General features: G+C 34.9%; 1 protein-coding gene across 1 annotated transcript; it reads right to left on the minus strand.

Moving 5' to 3' along the window:
• Positions 1 to 401: 401 nt before the first annotated feature.
• Positions 402 to 1,941, minus strand: LOC123922531. The gene is made up of 3 exons (XM_045975242.1): positions 1,870 to 1,941; positions 1,352 to 1,505; positions 402 to 1,006 (listed from the first exon to the last, which is right to left on the minus strand). The coding sequence occupies exons 1-3, from the start codon at positions 1,939 to 1,941 to the stop codon at positions 540 to 542; spliced, it is 693 nt and encodes a 230-aa protein (XP_045831198.1). The 3' UTR covers positions 402 to 539.
• Between the last annotated feature and the right edge of the window lie 19,191 nt (positions 1,942 to 21,132).

Raw genomic sequence — 21,132 nt, forward strand, 5'->3', positions numbered from 1 at the left:
ATTGATTGAATACAATTGATAATACTCATAAAAATATTATGAGGAGACTAAAATCGATGTACACTTGAATGGTGATATGTAGGTTCTATTAATCTTGCGACAATATCTCACAAATTTTTTTTTTTTTTTTTGTGAATTAAGAGCATAATGATATTAAAGAGCCTAAAAAGCATCCCAACTAGGTTGACACCCTTCATAGACCCTAATCCTCTGTCAAGTGCTCGTAATATATATATATATATATATATATATATATATATATATATATATATATATATATATATATATAAAGGAAAATAATAATTACAAAATGGGGGGACCAAACCAAACCCGTAAAAAAGAAAGCATGAAAAAAAAAAGGAAAAGAAGCAAATTAATTAAAACCAAGCATGTTATGCTTTTCCCAATCCATCCGATGTCTAAGTAGGAAGTGGACCTTAGGAACGAGTTTGGTAATTTCCAGCATTACTAGCAAGCCTTAGTTATATTTTAGCTTTCTTGGAGATGTAAGGTGTGAAAGACGCACCTTTCTCACATCCTTAACTTTCCCTGTTGGCCCAAGCTTGTTTTATTTTCTTCATATCATCGATTACCACATGTGGCAATTGTGTTTCAGAAATAGTGTAAGAGTCTAGATCAACCTGGTGCAAGTTGCCCTCCACACCACTCCCATGATCTACCTCGTGATTTGGTGCAGGTTGTGCAATAGATGTTTCTTCCATCTGCATTTTAGGAACCAACAAACTCTCATTTTCATGAATAGGCTGTTGACTACCTGTATTTGCTTGTTGCTTCTGAGTCTCATGATCCTTATGATTTCTATTTCCATGGTCCTCATGATTTGCAAGAGTCTCATGAATATGTTCAGGAGTAGCAATTTCCTCATGAGTAACCGCTCCTTCCATATTATCAATTATTGGAGGACACCTATCTTCTGGTTGTACCTTATCAATGCTAATAACCTCCCCATCAACAATAGTTCTCAGTGTATTAGAATCCACAAATCCTAAAAGAGGGTTATTATCAACACATTTGTGAGTAGCCACATTATTTATTCCATGCACGGCAAATTGATCAATAGAATCATCGATAATAACTTCAGCTTGATCAATTTGATTCTTATTTCGAGTAGCCAAAACCTCTTTTTGAATAGGAATATATTTAGAAGAAAAACTATGTCCAATACACTGAAAATGTGTACAAAAGAGTGGAAGATTCTCATATTCAACATTAACAAGAAAAGCATAACCTTCTCTTTCAACCCAAATTCTATTTCTTATTTTAGTAGATAGATCAATATCAATTAGAACTCGCGCAAAATGACCAAAAGATCTATAAAAGAAACTCTTACTTGTAAAAGCATCGAGACTGACCGGAGTTCCAAGACTATTAGCAATAGCAAAAAGAATCTTCGGACGCCAATATTCTTGAGGAAGACTCAAGAAACGAACCCAACATTGAGCTGTTGTTGGCTTAAGGCTCGGGTTTAAGGCTCCAAGAAGACACTACACGAACACTTTGAAGGTCTTCTATCGAAGAGAATTTAAATTCATAGAATCCATTTCCTAGAGAAACAATTCCCCATCTTCCTAAAGGCTTCCAGATATTGGACAATTTGACACGCAAGTCATGAAGTGTGAAAGGTAGATCACCCTTTGATAATAACAGTTGACCGTGAAGATGATTTTGACAATCCTCCAAACTTGCCTTATACTCTTCTTGAGGTATTTTAATAGCAATATCATCTCCTTTTAAGCAAGGTTTTGGAAGATGGTTAAGAGGTACATCACAAACATTGTTTAAGGCTTGAGCAAAAGATAGTTTTTGTTTGCTGTTGAAACCTTAACAATCAGGGACTGGTAATTTTGCCATACAAAATTTCTCCAAAGCATGTGATGCATTGGGATCATCATGTGCTTTAGAACCATTATTTTCCCCCATTTGTAAATTTGTATCCACATCACCGATTGCAACAAAAGGTGAGGATTGATCTCCACAAATATATATATATATATATATATATATATATATATAGGTTTATAATGGAGCTGAAGATCGAATTCAGAATATCATACATACTACTTAATAAAACTTTTCACCGCTAAATCAAATCTAGTGGCTATATATATATATATATATATATATATATATATATATATATATATATATATATATATATATATATAGGGTTAGGATCAAAGGTGTCAAACTTTATTTGACTCCAAATCTAAACCATTTAATTTTTTAATCTTAGGTAAATTAAGAGCATTATAAGACATCATAGTAACTAGTATTATAAGAGCATTATTTTTTTAATCCAAAGCTTAATATTTATTCACTTAAACACATCAAGTGATCGTCATTCTGCTTTGCACAACCTAATTTTGCTAAAACCGGTCTTCAACCTCTATTTGGACATTCCTACTTGCCCGGTGTTACCTTGCACACCTTGTTTTTCTTCTTTAATGAAGCATCGTACCTAAATTCTTCAACATTGTAGTATAATGAAATTGAAGCTTTTTCCTTCGGATGTCCATGTCGTGCTCATATTGAAGCGTTTTCTTTTAGATGCAACATTCAATTGAATCAAAAATGCTGTGTCAAAAAAAAAAATTGAATCAAAAATGAAAAAGCAAAAACTATGTGACTGTAAAGCAAAAACTATGTACAAAAAATGATGATTATTGCCATCACTACCGTTTAGCCCCTGGACACGGGTATAATCACCGAAGCCAAATTAGGTTAATTGATCCAAAAGCATAGAGGCAGTACAGAGACAAGAAAGAGCCATAGTCGTGTGTAAGATATCTGTTTAATTGAAGAAATATTAACCTTTGGATTAAAAAAATTAAATGGTTTAGATTTGGTGTAAAATAAAATTTGACACCTTGGTGTCAATTGATCCTAACATATATATATATATATATATATAGGGGTTTTCTAACTTAGACCCTAGTTAGGTCTAAGTTAGCAAGGTGCACCTTTTGAGTTGGACAAAAATACCCATTTTTTTTTTTTTGAAACAATAGAGCAACTGGGACATGTATGTAATTTGCATCATAAAAATACCCTCTTTTTTTTTTTTGAAACAATAGAACAACTATTACATTTTTTAAATTTCTTCCAAATTTTGACCTCATTTTACGTGCGAATCGAACGCCGATTTCAAAAACTAATACCGGAAACCTTTGTAAAATTGAAAAACGATCAAAATCCATATAAGGAACGTCGAGTTTCGTTGAGTATTGAAGGAGATCGAACCGGGTCAAAAACCGGGTCGCACGACCCGTTTCTGCATAAAACGGGTGGGAGGGACGATGAACAGTGCGCGTCGCCCACGCCCACTCTCATCGGCGGCGCGTGGGGGCGCGTGCGGCCTCAGGGAGGCTCTATGTTTTTTTATTTTTTCATAATAAAATAGTAGATAATATTCTGGAAATTTTGGTATATTGTATGAAATTTTTGGAGACCCGAAACTATTTTTAGTTAATTAAATGAGTAAAAAGGTAATTAAAAATATTATAATTCCATAAAAAATTTCCAAAATTTTATGTAAAGTACTATGAATTATTTAGAACCCTCTTGTGTACCTCACTCTCCCTAGTTCAAGTCATGAAATTATTTTCACAAATTCCGCTGATTATTTAAAACCATTTAACAAATAATAATAATAATTTCATAAATTTGTACTCTGAAACCAATTGTTTTTTTATTTGTTTCTAATAAAATATTAGATAATATTCTGGAACTTTTGGTATATTTTATGAAATTTTTTGAGACCTGAAACTATTTTTCGTTAATTAAATGAGATTAAACGGTAATTAAAAACTATTGTTTGCTTCTGAAACCATTTAGCTGGAAGAATGGTTTCAGAGAGTTATACTATGAAACCATTCTAGCAGTAAAATGGTTTCAGAAGCAAACAATTAAAAATCAACTCCCCTGAAACCATTCTATCAATGAAATGGTTTCAAAGTACAACGCTCTGAAACCATTGTACCAGCTAAATGGTTTCAGAAGCAAACAATTAAGAAATTACTCACTGAAACCATTCTACCAGTAAAATGGTTTCAGAGAGTTATACTGTGAAACCATTCTACCAGCTAAATGGTTTCACAGTATTATATAAAAATAATTAAACGTAGTGAAAAATTGGGTTTTTTTTTTTGTGTCCAAATCAAACGAACCAAGTCTCTATTTGTAGACAAAAAAAAATTATGAATTTTGGTATAAAAATAAAAAAATAAAAAATTAATTTACAACGAAATAATTGAGTTTAAAGTATTAAATGAAAAAAAAAACACGCCAACCACCCAGCAGTTGACACGTGTCCTGCTTTTTTAAAATGAAATTTTCTCTCTCCAGGCGCAGATCTAGTGTGGTGCACGCGCTGGCTTATCATGGAGATGGATGATCTTGACTGTCTGATTGATCCGACAGCCATGATGAGATCATCTGTTGGCCGTCTGATGGAAATCAACGGTCTGTAACGGTGGTCCTGCGGTAGGCGCGCGACACTGGATCAGCGCCAATATGTTTTTTTTTTTTTTTTTAAAAAAAAGAAAGGGTATTTTTGTCCAACTCAAAAGGTGCACCTTGCTAATTTAGACCCAACTGGGTCTAAATTAGCAGCCCTCATATATATATATATATATATATATATATATATATGGGGAGGGATCAAATTACACCGGTGTAATATTTGAGTAATGTTACACCGCTCAATAACGCTTTAACGAATACAAATTTTACAAAATCGACCGTCGGATTGAAAGCTTATATCGTATAGATCATCCATGTTAAATTTTACAAAATTCTAAAATCGTTTGATATGTTTTTTAGATAGATCAAGATTAACGGTATTCAATAAAAACGCATAAACCATTAATTTTGATCTATCTAAAAAACATATCAAACGATTTTAGAATTTTATAAAATTTAACATAGATGATCTAGACGATATAAGCTTTCAATCCAACGGTGGATTTTGTAAAATTTGTATTCGTTGAAGCGTTATTGAGCGGTGTAACATTACTCAAATGTTACACCGGTGTAATTTGATCCCTCCCCTATATATATATATATATATATATATATATATATATATATATATGGCGGTTGCTAATTTACAACCAACTAAAAACATTAAAGTGTAAATTAGCAATGCACACATTTTCACTTTGGACAAAAGACCCTTGATATTTAGTTATTTTACACAATATTTTAAGAACTGGACTGGACCGGCCGGTTCGGCCGTGAACCGGACACGGCACCGGTCCGGAACAAGAGCCAGAACCGCTAGTCAATAAAACCGGTAAAAAACCATTTTGAACCGGTGGGAACCGGGAAAACCGGTGAACCGTCAAACCGGAAAAATCAATCGGTTTTCTCAATTTAAAAAAAAAAAACTGTTTTTTTTCTTCTTTATTTTATTTATTTATTTCTTAATAAAACCTCTGTGAAATGAAATAACCGAAGTAAAACCACAAACACGTTAATATCTCTGATTTTATTTGTTTTAGATTTCTAAGTTAATTTATTAATCAATTATGAAATAGAAAAATCATATGAACCAATTTTAACACCATCACTAACCAAGTTAAGTTACTGTCTGTCAGATTTCACCAGCACCACAAACTCATGTCATCACAAAGATTGAAAAAGAAGTATAAAAAGAGGTTGAGCTTGAAGAAGAGGTAGAGTTTGAGAAGAAGAAAAAAATAGGTAGAATATGAGAAGTAGGAAAATGAAAAAGAGATAGATTTAAGTGGTTGTGCAAGATAATAGTAGAAATTTATAAACTAGAAAGTGGTAGAAATTTAGAGAAGCAGGAAAGTGACTGTGGCCTTTGTGTGGCGGCTTGCTGCTATCAAATGAATAAATTTCAGGGTTAGTGAAAAGTACTCCCTATATATATATTACCTTGTGTTTTTTAAACAATTACATTGGGCTTTTTTTAGACAAATAAATGTGTATTGGGTCATCCCATTATGTTTTTGAAAAACTGCCATTACTATTATGGGTGTGGTTAATATGCATAAGCCTTTACTTATGCATGGTGCATAAGCCAGCCCAGCCCAACATAATTGCTTCGTACACCCATCCCATTTCGTCCTACACCTCCCAAACCCAACATAATTTCTTCGTACACCCCATCCCATTTCGTCATACACCCCACAAGCCAACATAATTGCTTAGTAAACAAACATGAAGAGTTGGTGCTAATATGAATTTTGTTAATAATTTAACTTTTTTTTCTAACTTTACACTTCATTTTTTCATTTTTTTCTAACCTTACACTTCATACTTTCATACTAGTATTTATGGTTAACTTAGTTGTTACAAAAAATATGTAATTGTAAACTCTTCGTAAGCTTTATTATATTGTAAAGTAGACTCTGATACCTCTTAGAATTGAGAGTTAGACCTAACCTTACAAAACTGGCTTATAATTGAAAACTAATTAAGAGTATTCTGAATCTTCGATAAAATATTTGAACACATTGAGTTTCTATCCAACAAAGCTAAAATAAAAAACCAGATTAACGGTAATTTAAACAGAGTAACACGTGACTAAGTTATATTGAAATGCAATGAGAAAAAAAGTATGCAAACATCATCACAAAAATGGTTGCCATTTTTAGAAATGAAATGATAAGAATAATAATAATCTTGATTAATATTGTTAACTAATTAATTAATTACCTCTGAAACAACTACCAGCAGCAACAATTAAACATCAACTCAATGGTTTCAGAGTACAACTCTCTGAAACCATTCTACAAGCTAAATGGTTTAGGAAGCAACAATTAATAATCAACTCACTGAAATCATTCTACCAGTAAAATGGTTTCAGAGTACAACTCTCTGAAACCATTCTACCAGCTAAATGGTTTAGGAAGTAACAATTAATAATCAACTCACTGAAACCATTCTACCAGTAAAATGGTTTTTGAAGCAACAATTAAACATCAACTCTCTGAAACCATTCTACCAGCAAAATGGTTTCAGAGTACAACTCTCTGAAACCATTCTACCAGCTAAATCGTTTAGGAAACAACAATTACGAATCAACTCACTGAAACCATTTTACCAGTAAAATGGTTTCAGAGTACAAGTCTCTAAAACCATTCTACCAGCAAAATGGTTTTTGAAGCAACAATTAAACATCGACTTTCTGAAACCAATCTACCAACAAAATGGTTTCATAGTACAACTCTCTGAAACTCAATTAGTCATTCACTCCTCTTAAACAAAAGCCTACTACTCCTCTTATCCGTACCCCGCCCCCAAGCCAATTAACTTGATTTAATTTAACAACAAAAGTACATATTCCTAAGAGGATATAAAATCAAAGAGAGTGAGGTATCTCCAACCGTTCCAAATAATTCAAAATACCCTAAATAAAATTCTGGAAATTTTTTATTAAAACTTGATATTTATAAAAGCATATTTACCTCATTTAATTAACTAAAAATAGTTCAAAGTCTCATAAAAATACCTAACGGGTCTCAAAATTCCCAGAAAATTATTCTCTACTTTTTATATAAAAACATGAAAAAATTGGAGCCTCCCTGATGCCACACGCGCCGAAGCTGCGACTGAGCGTAGCTGAATTGTAACGAATAAAACCATTTTATAATACAAATATTGATTTCAATAAACACATAAAACCAATTTATAATACAAATGGTTTCACTGTTTAACTCTCTGAAACCATTTAACCAGCATAATGGTTTCCAGAATAATTGTAACGAAAATTCATACTTATGAACCACTCGCCGTCTCCGACGACATCCCCTCTGTTTTCCTCAACAAGAAAACTCAGCAGCCACCACCACCTCCTCCTCCTCCTGCTGCAACCACCGTAACAACCTCAAAACTCCCTAACATTTCGGAAACTCGTTGCCGGAAACCTCCACCTAAGCTTCCACACATTCTCTCCGATTCAAGTGTTTGTTCAACGCCGAGAAGTGAGTTTCCGAACTGGTTCTTCCCAACCGCACATCAAGCTCAATCTACAGCTTCTGAAACCTCTTCCGTTTGGAATCAAAACAAATCGGAGTTGATTTTTCGCGAAGATGAATCAAATCAAATCGAAATCGGAATAGATTTGATTTTTCGATTTCGATTTTCCAGATCGCGTTCGAAATTGGAAAAAGAAGAAGAAGAAGATCGCGTTTCACTGTTTCGTTTTCGTTTTTCGCGAAGAAGAAGATGAACAGTGATCAAGAAGAAGAAGAAGAAGAAGAAGAAGAAGAAGAAGAAGAAGAAGATGAACAGCGCGATGATGATGATGATGATGAACAGTGCGATGAACAGTGTGATGAACAGTGTGATGATGAAGATGAATCTGATGGCTGGGATTAACTTATGTACCATCCATAAAATTTGGCTTATGGATAATAACGTTTGCCTACTATTATTATTGTGAATTTTTTAATAAAAATATTATTTATCAGGTCAAATATTATATTTATTATTTATTATTATTATTCCGGTTCAATCGGTTCAATAGCAATCTAACCGGTCCAACCGATTGAACCATGAACCAGAGGTCACACCGGTTCGACCTCCGGTCCGGTTTTTAAAACATTGATTTTACACTAGGAAATTAGGATTAGTTAAGTAAATTTGATTAAATGTTGTACATCCATTTGCTAACTTACACCCACATAATTATAAATATATGCAACCTAAATAAATAATCTAGGAAATCAAACAATCCAAACACAATTCCTTAAAATCATTAAGGTGTAAATTAGCGGTGCACACATTTTCTATTTAGACAAAAATACCCCTTCTTCAACTATTTTATGTAAATATAGAAAGAAGGGTAATTTTGTAGTTATCACATAAACTAAGTTGGATCGGGACAGAGAATTGATTTAACGATTCCTGTTGGTTTTCTTGAAGCGTGGTAACAAATGTAGGCGATGATGAATGTCATTAGTAAAAGGTATCGGAATGTTTGTATGTTCCATTCTCTGTTTCTTATTATTTGATTCCTGGCGGTGGTGATTATGATTGATGAAATAGTGTGATTTTTTTAGATTAATATAAAGTGCAGTTTTGTACCCAAAATAGATAAAATAAAGTGCAGTGATATTATTTTTTTTTGTTTTCTTAGAGAGAAAAAAAAATTATAGTTGAAATTTTTATAAGGTTGTTATCGGTTTCTTTAAATTATATATGTTTATAATTATTTGGTTGTAAATTAGCAATGAGTGCACAGTATTTAATTAGATTCACCAATCTAACTTCATTTTCTTAGTTTTAAATAATAAATATAGGGTTTTTTGTCGAGTAATCAGTCAATTTAGTCCCTAAACTATCATTCTCTCACCAACTTAGTCCCTAAACTATTAAAACCAACTAAAAGGTCCCTAAACTATATTCACATCCTTCAATTTAGTCTCTAAACTATTAAAACCAACTAAAAGGTCCCTAAACTATATTCACATCCTTCAATTTAGTCCCTCGGTTAACTTCCCCAAATTGAGCTTCAGCATTGAATTGTGGATATATAACTCTCACTGATTCATTCTCTTCATCAGATGAACTAATAGGCCCTCTAAGTTCTTCTGAGTGATAAGAGAACCTTCCTCCATCACTTGTATCATCATCACTTTCAGCCATCTAATATAATATAATGTATAGTATTAACAAGGAGCACAAATTGAGGAAACATTGAGGAGACAAAACAGGGATCACAATAGGACCACTATAGAAGAAGCAACAACAACATGGTTCACGCTAAAACAAATTTGGTTCAAGCTAAAACAACATGGTTCATTGCACTAAAAAACACAAATTTCATTCCTGAAAATTAAAAAGTGAGAATAAACCCTTACAAATTTATAAAAGTTAGAACGAAAAACAGTGAAAAACGTACCTTAAAACAATGACGACAACCGGAATTGGAGCGTATAGTTGGCGCTAGGGTTTTCAGATTGAGATGATTTAAGAGAGTTGATCGAGAAGAGAGATATAAGCGTAAAAGTAGCTTTTGGATTTTAGGGTTTTAAAGAACATTTAACGGAAAAGATAACGGAGGACTAAATTGATGGATGGAAAATAGTTTAGGGACCTAATTGATGGATGAAAAATAGTTTAGGGACCTTTTAGTTGGTTTTAATAGTTTAGGGACTGAGTTGGTGAGAGAGTGATAGTTTAGGGACTAAATTGACTAATTACTCGTTTTTTGTCTAAAATAGAAAGGTCCGCATTGCTAATTTACACCTTAATGTTTTTATATAGTTGTAAATTAGCAAACCTATATATATATATATATATATATATATATATATATATATATTAATAAAAATGTTTTGGTGAAAAAAAGGGACCGGCCGCCATTGGTCATGTGTCACAAATTTACAATCCATGTTTTAAAGGTTAGTTTTAAGTTTTACTAATTACTCCCTCCGTCCCTTTTTGTAAGAGCTACTTTGACTAAAATGTATTATTCATTTATCTTATTTTGATCGTATTATTTTACTAAGATATTAAAAATCAAAATTGTACATTTATATACGTGAAGTGGTTAATCTACATCTTATATTTATGCATGAAGGAGTAATAGACAAAGAATAGTTGATAACACAAGTAAAGTGAAAAAAAGTTCTTTATGGGCCCATATCGAGAAGAATAGTACCTTGACCAATATAATCATGTTTTCTCTCTAGGCCTCTCATGTATCTTTTATACTTCCAAATATTTCAATATTGCTCTTGCTAAAAACTTCGGTTCGCAGAAACCGAAGTTTTTTCTAATTCAAATTCAGGGAAATTTGGTTAACAAAAACCGATTTTTTTTTTCAAGGCAAAAAAAATTTGATTCATAGCAACCGAAATTTTTATTGAAGGGCAAAAAAGTAAATTCCGGAGGGAAAAAGTACCATGGGAACCTAAAGAGAAAACATCCAATATAATGGGCCAACAATAAAGTAGCAAGTAGCAACCCAAGATGAAGTTTGAACAAAAGAATCATTTTGTAATTACTGAAATTTTTTTTTTTTGGAAAGGCTACTAAAATTTTATTAAATTAAAAGTTATGCAATTGGTTAAAAACTAATTTGCATTCTGGTAAACTCTTCATAACGGTAAAGATGTTTGTTTTTTCAATTGTCAAAGAGGTATATAATATATATCAATGGGCCGACGATCTTGCTAATGAATTTAGAATTATTCCACTATATCTTTTTTCATAATAGGTATTGTACATATATATAGTTAAACATAGTTAACGGTAATAATACAAATAGGGAAATATCATCAAGACATTATATGGTAATTATGTGATTTGATTCCATGGATTAATGCTATGCATTCATTGAGATTTTCCTCCAACGGTTGCTTTGACTTTGCTGACTTGGATTGCATAATTAGTGGAGCTTTATTATCCTTTACATGCCCCCTCAAGGTTGGCGGTATGAGTTGATGAACGCCAAGCTTGTAACAGAAAGTGGCAAAAGAGTCTTTGTATAATGCTTTGGTGAATACGTCGGCAATTTGCTCAGTTGTAGGGATGTATTGAAGTGTAAGATTACCCGCAGTAACTTTTTCTCTAATGAAGTGATAGTCAATTTCAATATGCTTGGTTCGAGCGTGGAGCACTGGATTATGAGACAGGTGAATAGCACTTCGGTTGTCACAAAGAATACGAGGACGCCGTTCAAGAGTGATGTTGAGTTCGTGGAAGAGATGTTGAAGCCATGTAATTTCAGCAGCGGTAGTAGCTAAGGCTCTATATTCTGCTTCAGTGCTTGAACGAGAGACGGTGGGTTGTTTCTTTGACGCCCAAGTTATACAATTTGATCCAAGGAAGATGCAGTAGCCGGTGGTGCTTCGTCTAGTGATCGGACATCCTGCCCAATCTGCATCACAAAAAGCATTAATGGTTAGAGAGCTTTGAGATAAATATCGTAGACCATGTGTTAGAGTTCCTTTGATATAGCGCAAGATTCGTTTGACAGCACGAAGATCCTTTTTGGTTGGAGTTTGAAAATGTTGACACACAAGATTAACAGCATGTGTGATGTCTGGTCTAGTAAATGTGAGATATTGGAGAGAGCCACATAGGCGGCGATATTCGGTAGCATCCACATGGTCATTGTCATCATACAATTCAATTGGTTTAGGACTAATTGGAGTGTTGATTTTGGAGGCTTCAAGCATGTTGGCTTTTGCTAGAAGATCTCGTGCATATTTTGTTTGGGAAACTATAAGACCTCCGGGAAAGTATCTAACTTCAAGACCGAGGAAGTAACTAAGCTGACCCAAGTCTTTGAGAGCAAATTCGGCATTGAGTCGTTTGATAAGACCTGTTATAAAGGTTGAAGTGTTTCCTGTAATAATAACATCATCTACATAGACAAGAAGAAAAGTTAAAATAGTACCATGGTGATAAATGAAGAGTGAAGAATCTGCTTTACTACATATAAAACCAATAGAAATTAGACAAGTATAAAGTTTTAAAAACCAGGCTCGAGGTGCTTGTTTAAGACCGTAGATGGATTTTTGAAGGAGACAGACATGGTCAGGGAGTTGTGTATTCACAAAACCCGGTGGTTGTTCCATGTAGACACGTTCATTAAGCTTGCCATGTAAGAAGGCATTTTTGACATCTAATTGTCTGAGAGGCCACTTGAAACACACAGCTAGAGAGAGGACAACTCGAATGGTTGGAGCTTTAACAACAGGACTAAAAGTTTCTCCAAAATCAACACCAGGAATTTGTGTATATCCTTTAGCTACTAACCGAGCTTTAAACCTGTCGATAGTTCCATCTTCTTTAAACTTAGTGCGAAAAATCCATTTGGATCCCACCACATTTGCATTAGGTGGTCGAGGGACAAGAGACCAAGTGTGATTATGATGAAGGGCATCAATTTCATCTTGCATGGCTGTTTTCCAATTTGTGTATTTAAGAGCAGTTTTATAGCTTTTGGGCTCATCATTTGAAACAATAAGGGCATCATGAGAGTGGGTAGGTTTCTTAAGAGTTGGGCAATCATAATTTGATAGATAAGGTGGTGGGCGTTTGTCTCTAATGGGTTTATTAGTAGTTATAGTAGGAGTAGTGGTAGTAGGAATATGATGTAGTGAAGATGCATTGTCAGCCAAAGGCATATCAGTCATTGGTTGAGATAAAGGAGAGGTTTCTAATGATGTGTCAACTTGAGGTTCAACCATAATGGGGTTGTGATTTGGAGGTGGAATGGGGTCTGGATTAGTAGATGTTGTGGCAGGGTAAATGGAATTGGAGGAGGAGGTTTCAATGGGATCTAGAACCATAAATTTTGAAGGGATAGTTGGTGAATCATTTGATTGCGAGGTATCATCTACGCTTCCTGCAATCCATTCATCAGAGTTAGGAAATGTAGTAATAGACGAATCATAAACTTGTGAGTGTGTGGAGTTTGTGTTAGACATAAAAGGAAATTTGTGTTCATTGAATACTACATGACGAGAAATATAAACACGATTAGTATCAGGATCAAGACAACGATACCCTTTATGAAGAGGACTATATCCTATAAAAATGCAACAAGCAGTTTTTCTAGAAAATTTATGTAATCCGGGTGTTTTCAAATATGGAAAACATTGACAACCGAAAATTCGCAGTCCCGAATAATCTGGATTCTTACCGAAAAGTTTAGAGTATGGAGTTTCCTTACCAATAGATGAAAGTGGTAATCGATTAATAAGATAGACAGCTGTTAGGAAGGCATCGACCCAAAGTTTTAAAGGAATATTTGCATGAAAAAGTAAAGTTAAGCCTGTTTCAACAATGTGACGATGTTTGCGTTCTGCAAGACCGTTCTGCTCCGGTGTGTGAGGACATGATAGTTGTTGAGCAATGCCATTATAAGCCAAATGATTCATAAATGCATTTGAAGTGAATTCTCCTCCACCATCACTTTGAAAGAATTTGATCTTCCTGTCAAAGTGTTTCTCAACAAAAGCTTGAAATTTAAGAAAACAACTATAAAAATCAGATTTTTTCTTTAACGGATATAACCAAGTATAGCGAGTATAGTCGTCTACAAAAATTACATAGTACTGAAACTTTTGAGAGGAAAGGATGGGAGAAGGTCCCCATAAATCACTATGAATTTTCTCTAAAGGAAAACTTGAAATAGAACTAGATTTATTGAATGAAAGCTTGCACCGTTTTCCAAATTGACAACTATTACATAGATTATTTTTTGTTAGCCAATTTGAGATACCAATGGCTTGTTTATTTTCTAAAGTAAGCAAAAATTTTAAATTTGGATGTCCTAAACGAGCATGCCATGTCTCAGATGATTCTTCTTTAGTGGCAGCAAGAGCTTCAATCTTCTCTCCATTAAGGGCATAAAGATTCCCTTCTTTATGTCCTTTGGCCAAAGTCCTTTGCTTCTGATCCTTAATAGTAAAACCATTAGAATTAAATTCAAAAATACAATCATTATCATTGATAAGTTGACTTACAGATAACAAATTCTTTTTGAGTTTAGGAACAACTAAAATATTGTTCATGTGAAGCTTACCTTGTGAGGTTTTAAGCAAAGCATTACCTTTATGGGTAATAGGTAAAGCTTGCCCATTCCCCACAAAAACTGAGCTAGTGCCAAAATATGGTTTGAGATTTTGCAATTTACCTCCTTGACTTGTCATGTGGGTGGTAGCACCAGAGTCAACATAAAAGGTTGGATCATTATCATCATTTAGATTCAATGCTACCAACGCTTCTTGAGTGTTTTCTTCTACACTAGCATTGTATTCATATCTGTAATAACAATTTTTGGCAATGTGATTTGTTCTGCCACATATTTGACATGATTCCTTAGTTTGCTGACTTGGTTGCCCCTTCCAGTTATTATTGGAATTTGGTGGAACTTTGGAGTTGAGAGCTTGATAGTTGTGGCTGCTACGAGGATGATTGTGCATGAAACTTTGTGTGTGACGTCCTCTAAAATTGCCTCTACCACCGCGCATATTTCTTCCTCTTCCTCTTCCTCGGACGCTAAGAAAAGCATGGTTATGATCAAGAGATGGTTTTTCTTCCTCAAGATAAACCTGTTCAAAATTCTGCAAAGACATGATAAATTGATTAAAAGAAGGATATGGGGGTTTTGATAAAACCGCAATTCTAAAATCCTTGTATTTGTTTCCAAGCCCTTTTGAGACTTGAAAAACTTTGTCCACATCTGAGAGTTGATCAGTGCATTTTAATGCACATTCTTCTACTATTGTACTAGTGTATTCCTATGGTTTAATTTACTATTTTCACTATTTTAAGGTGTTTTTATATTTAAGTTTATTTCTAACTCTATTTTATTTTCGCACTTAATTTATGAATAAATAGCACTTTGACACCCTTCCGGTCCGCAGGTCATAACTGGAGTTACAAATATCGGATTGAGGCGCGGGAAGATGCGTTGGAAAGCTGAGATCAAGAGCTACGACTTTCATGTTGAGGCCAAAACCCAGTTCGGAGCGCAAGTGTGTCAAATAATTGCGTTTATGTTCCAGACGAATTTAATTCAGCACAACTTTATATTTTTCGGCCCAATTGTTTTAAGGCCCGTTCCATGTATTATTTAAACCGAAAAAAAGGCAGCTAGGGTTAATCATCCACTGTTCACGAAATATTCAAACCCTAGAGCAGCCGTCATCTTCCATGGAGAACTAAACTTCTATTGATCCATTGGTGTAAGGAACTTTGTTCTTGAATCTTGAGGTTCGGTTTTAATAGCAAATCGTTATGTTTATGCTTATCATATATCAATTCTCTTGTCTCTCTTTTGTGCATGAGTTGATGCAATTGATGCTTAATTATTTTGTTTCACGTTCATAACATTGAGACTATTCAAATTAATTCACGCTTGTTCAAATTAATCTGAATAGGAAATTGTTATATTATTTTCGCTTGCAAAATAGGGCTGCCGAATTATTGTTATGATTTTTAACTGTGTTATTGGTGACGCTTGATCATCACCATAGTTAGTCGAACACGCTGGTGCTTAATCAACGAATTCGTTATAAAACTGATTTTCGCTTGTTAAATTAGTTCTATAATCAGCCGAAGCATAAACTGTACGAATATTCATATAAGAACCCATGATAGATGATAAACAAAGTTGCCTAAAACCAATGGATTGATTGCTTTTATATTAATTAAATTCGTAATCTCTGTTATTGCTTCCACAAACAAAAAAACCCCAAATTGCAACCTTTAAATTATTCTAATATTGTTAAACCGATCGTGAGTCCTTGCGAAACGACCAAGGTCACTACCTTGTACTACTTATTTTAAAATTATTTTGATCACGAAACGACGGTGATCAAATTGGCGCCGTTGCCGGGGACTCTCAATTGATTTTAGCTAATATTAGACTCAGTTTCTGTGTGGTTGCGTTCTTGCCTTTGCTTTCTCGTGTTTTCTGGATTTTACGTGCCCTAATAATCAGTTTTCGTAAAAAAACAGTTTTCTGGAAAATCTTTTCTAAATCGAGTTTTTCCTGTACCTGTTCATCAGAAAAAAATCAGAGTTTAAAACCCCTATTTTGGAACAAAATAGGTGACGGCAACCTAAAAAGTCCAAATTCCGTGTTTTACTATTTTATTTTAATTTATTTCTGTTTTTATAGTTTCAGAAAATTCCAAACTAATTTCCAAAATTCTTATTTTACTTAATTAGACTAAATTTCGTGTTTTTATATTTTTTTGAATCTATTTTAACCATATCTCTTCTTTCTATTTGTTTCATTAACGAGTCTGATTCTGATTCTTACATAGTTTCTCTTTGCATACTTTATTTGATTCTAAACTTGCTTTTGATAACATGGCTGAACAAAGAACACTAAGGCAGCTTGCTGCTCCTGATGTCAATTACAATGGTCTATGCATTCAATATACTGACGTTGATATTCCTTTTGAATTGAAATCTGGTTTGATACATTTGTTGCCCAAGTTTCATGGTCTTGCAGGTGAGGATCCACATAAGCATTTGAAGGAATTTCAGGTAGTTTGTTCTACACCATTGAGGCCTGAAGGTATAACAGAGGATCATATCAAGCTTAGAGCCTTTCCATTCTCGCTCCAGGGTGCTGCCAAAGATTGGTTGTACTATCTTGAGCCGAATTCTATCACAACTTGGAATGATTTGAAGAAGGTCTTTCTAGAGAGATACTTTCCCGCTTCTAGAGCTGCGTTAATCAGAAAAGAAATATGCGGCATTAGGCAGGGAAACGAATCATTGGCAGAATACTGGGAAAGATTCAAGCAGCTAGTTTCTAGTTGTCCCCAACACCAGATCACCGAGCAATTACTCATCCAATATTTCTATGAAGGGTTGCTACCAATGGATCGAAACATTTTGGATGCTGCAAGTGGTGGAGCACTTGTTGATAAAACTCCAGCTGCTGCAAAGGCCTTGATCGAGAACATGTCACTCAACTCGCAACAGTTTACAACCAGAAATAATTCTGCAAGTGTAAATGAGATTCAGTCTTCCTCTTCCTCCATCAAGGCGCTCGAAACCAAGTTTGATGCTAGAATTGATGAACTTACTTCCTTGGTGAAAAAGTTGCCAGTTAGCAAAGCTCAACCAGCAAAAGTGTGTGGTATTTGTACTTCTTCTGAGCACCCGACTGATACATGCCCCATTCTACAAGATGAAACAATAACTGAGCTTCCTCAAGCATATGCAGCAGCAGCAGCCCTTTACAATCAAAACAGGTACAACAATCCTGACCTCTCCACCAACAAATATCACCCTAGTTGGAGGAATCATCAAAACCTCCAATATGGGAATCAGTCACAAGCTGCAGCCCTTGCTGCCCCACCAGCCACTTCTTCACTGGAAGACCTTGTCAAGCAACTGGCACAACGAACAGATGCTAGCATTCATAACCTGACAACGCAGATGGGACAAATGGCCAATGCAATAGGCCAACTACAAGCCCAAGGCTCTGGTAACCTTCCTGCACAAACAGTGCCGAATCCGAATGTGAATGTGAGTGCAATTACTTTGAGATCTGGAAGAGTGTCAGAACCAGCTCCAGAGAAAAAGAAGAAGAAAACCGTTGCATCATCATCTGCTCCTGAACCTCCTTCTGTTACAACTGAGACCGAACCCTTAAAAGAAAGAGTATATGTGCCACCAATTCCTTTTCCGCAAAGGGTGCAGAAAAATATCAAGAAGACAGTTGAGGAAGACAAGGAGATTTTAGATGTATTCAGAAAATGTGCGGTTAACATTCCTCTCCTTGATGCAATTAAACAGATTCCTAAATATGCAAAATTCCTGAAAGACTTGTGCACACACAAGAGGAAGTTGAATGGAAATGAGAGAGTCAGTTTGGGACGAAATGTTTCTGCTTTCATTCAGCCCAAAACTGGTTCCTCAGCTAATGTCTCAGTTCTCAGTCAGACCATGCCAGAAAAATGTGATGATCCAGGAGTTTTTGGTATTCCCTGTTCCATTGGGGATCACAAGTTTGAAAATTGTATGCTTGATCTGGGAGCAGGTATTAATGTTATGCCTACTTCTATTTATAATAACCTTGATCTTGGTCCTTTGCAGCCTACAGGTTTAATCGTGCAATTAGCAAACAGGAGCAATGCCCGCCCTGCTGGGAAGGTAGAAGATGTCTTGGTGCAAGTTAATGACTTGATTCTTCCTGCAGATTTCTACATTCTAGACATGGAGGGAGAAACTAATTCCAGCAGGGCACCCATCATTCTAGGCCGACCATTCATGAGAACGGCAAGAACAAAAGTTGATGTTTATGATGGAACCATGTCCATGGAGTTTGGCGACATTGTCGCTAAGTTTAACATTTTTGATGCCATGAAACATCCCGTGGAAGAACATTCTGTTTTTTATATGGATTTAGTTACTAACACTAACCTTTGCTCTGTTTGTGCTAAGATTGAATCTGATTTGCAGGATAATAACATTCATACAGGTGAAGTTGTTGTCAATGAGGCAGTCTGTACGGTTAAAGTTCTTGACATTCCGGCTGCCCCAACCAAACACTCCCATGATAAAGAAAAGACTACGCACTTCCATGATAAGATGATTTCCAAAAAGAAATTTTCTGTTGGCCAAAAAGTCTTGCTGTTTAAGTCTCGCCTGAAAGATATGGTTGGTAAGTTTCGATCCAAGTGGATTGGCCCCTTTGTCGTGACTAATGTTTTTCCTTCTGGTGCTATAGAAATTAAAAGTACAGGTACTGGCAAGGTTTTCAAAGCAAAAGGACAGCGGTTGAAGCTGCTCCATAAAAGTGTGGAAGGGCTTCCACCAAAACCACCAGACATAGAAGCACCAGCACCAGCCGCTACACCTTAGCCCCTCGGGTGTGTTCCTTCCTTTACTCTCACTTTATGTTTAGATTACATTGCGGACACTGTCTGGTTTAAGTGTGGGGGAGGGACATTTTACATTTACATTTACATTTTTGTGTTTTTTAAAAAAAAAAAATAATAATAATAAAATAAATCATCATGAGTAGTCACATGTTCTAAGGCTAGGGCAGATAGCTGTAGGGTCAGTGAAATTTTTGGAGTTTTTTGTTTTGATACTTGACATGATAGTCTTTGCAACTTAATGCACAACTGCTTGAACACTGTCAAACTTAGTAATGTCTAGATAAATCTCTGAAATATTTATTCTTTAGACTAAGTTCTCTAATTTGAATATAATGGAGGTATGATTAGAACTAAGTGTGGGGGAAAGGCTAGAGTAACAGATAGACCGATCATTGCTATTAATTGAGAAAAAGGGAAACTGTTTAAGAGCTAAAACTAATGAATATAATAAGTTCCTGTGCCCGAAACTGGAGGAACAAGTTCCTGTGCCCGAAACTGGAGGAACAAGTGCTGTGTAGGATGCTCTACTCTGAGTAACAGGTTGGACTTATTACAAGTAAGATTCCGTCAGGTGAAAAGGTGGAGTAGTACCTAAAGCTTAAAAACAATAAATAATAATAAACTATAATAAAGCTTGAAGGTAGTTGCCCCTGAGTTGATGTTGAAAAGCTTTTGATCTCTTGAAAAGAAATAGCCCCCCCTAGTCTGAAATTCTGGTTAAATCCAAAATTATAGGAAAAGAATGACAACTTAGCATCTAGAATGGTAGTTTCAGAGAGGGATCTTGACATTACTTTGGTTGACAGTGGGAGACAGTACACACACACACGCAAGATTATTATTGAAAGTTGATAGATAAGAATTGTGTCAATCTTTGAATTTTGACCCAAGGTTTGAAGCTTGAAACCTGGAATATGTTGACTGCTTGTGATTTGTTTTTAAATTTTTCATTTGAGTTTTGCTCGGAGTGCAAAAGTTCAAGTGTGGGGGAATTTGATCAGTGCATTTTAATGCACATTCTTCTACTATTGTACTAGTGTATTCCTATGGTTTAATTTACTATTTTCACTATTTTAAGGTGTTTTTATATTTAAGTTTATTTCTAACTCTATTTTATTTTCGCACTTAATTTATGAATAAATAGCACTTTGACACCCTTCCGGTCCGCAGGTCATAACTGGAGTTACAAATATCGGATTGAGGCGCGGGAAGATGCGTTGGAAAGCTGAGATCAAGAGCTACGACTTTCATGTTGAGGCCAAAACCCAGTTCGGAGCGCAAGTGTGTCAAATAATTGCGTTTATGTTCCAGACGAATTTAATTCAGCACAACTTTATATTTTTCGGCCCAATTGTTTTAAGGCCCGTTCCATGTATTATTTAAACCGAAAAAAAGGCAGCTAGGGTTAATCATCCACTGTTCACGAAATATTCAAACCCTAGAGCAGCCGTCATCTTCCATGGAGAACTAAACTTCTATTGATCCATTGGTGTAAGGAACTTTGTTCTTGAATCTTGAGGTTCGGTTTTAATAGCAAATCGTTATGTTTATGCTTATCATATATCAATTCTCTTGTCTCTCTTTTGTGCATGAGTTGATGCAATTGATGCTTAATTATTTTGTTTCACGTTCATAACATTGAGACTATTCAAATTAATTCACGCTTGTTCAAATTAATCTGAATAGGAAATTGTTATATTATTTTCGCTTGCAAAATAGGGCTGCCGAATTATTGTTATGATTTTTAACTGTGTTATTGGTGACGCTT

Source organism: Trifolium pratense, linkage group LG4, assembly GCF_020283565.1.
Source record: "Trifolium pratense cultivar HEN17-A07 linkage group LG4, ARS_RC_1.1, whole genome shotgun sequence".
NCBI lineage: Eukaryota > Viridiplantae > Streptophyta > Magnoliopsida > Fabales > Fabaceae > Trifolium > Trifolium pratense.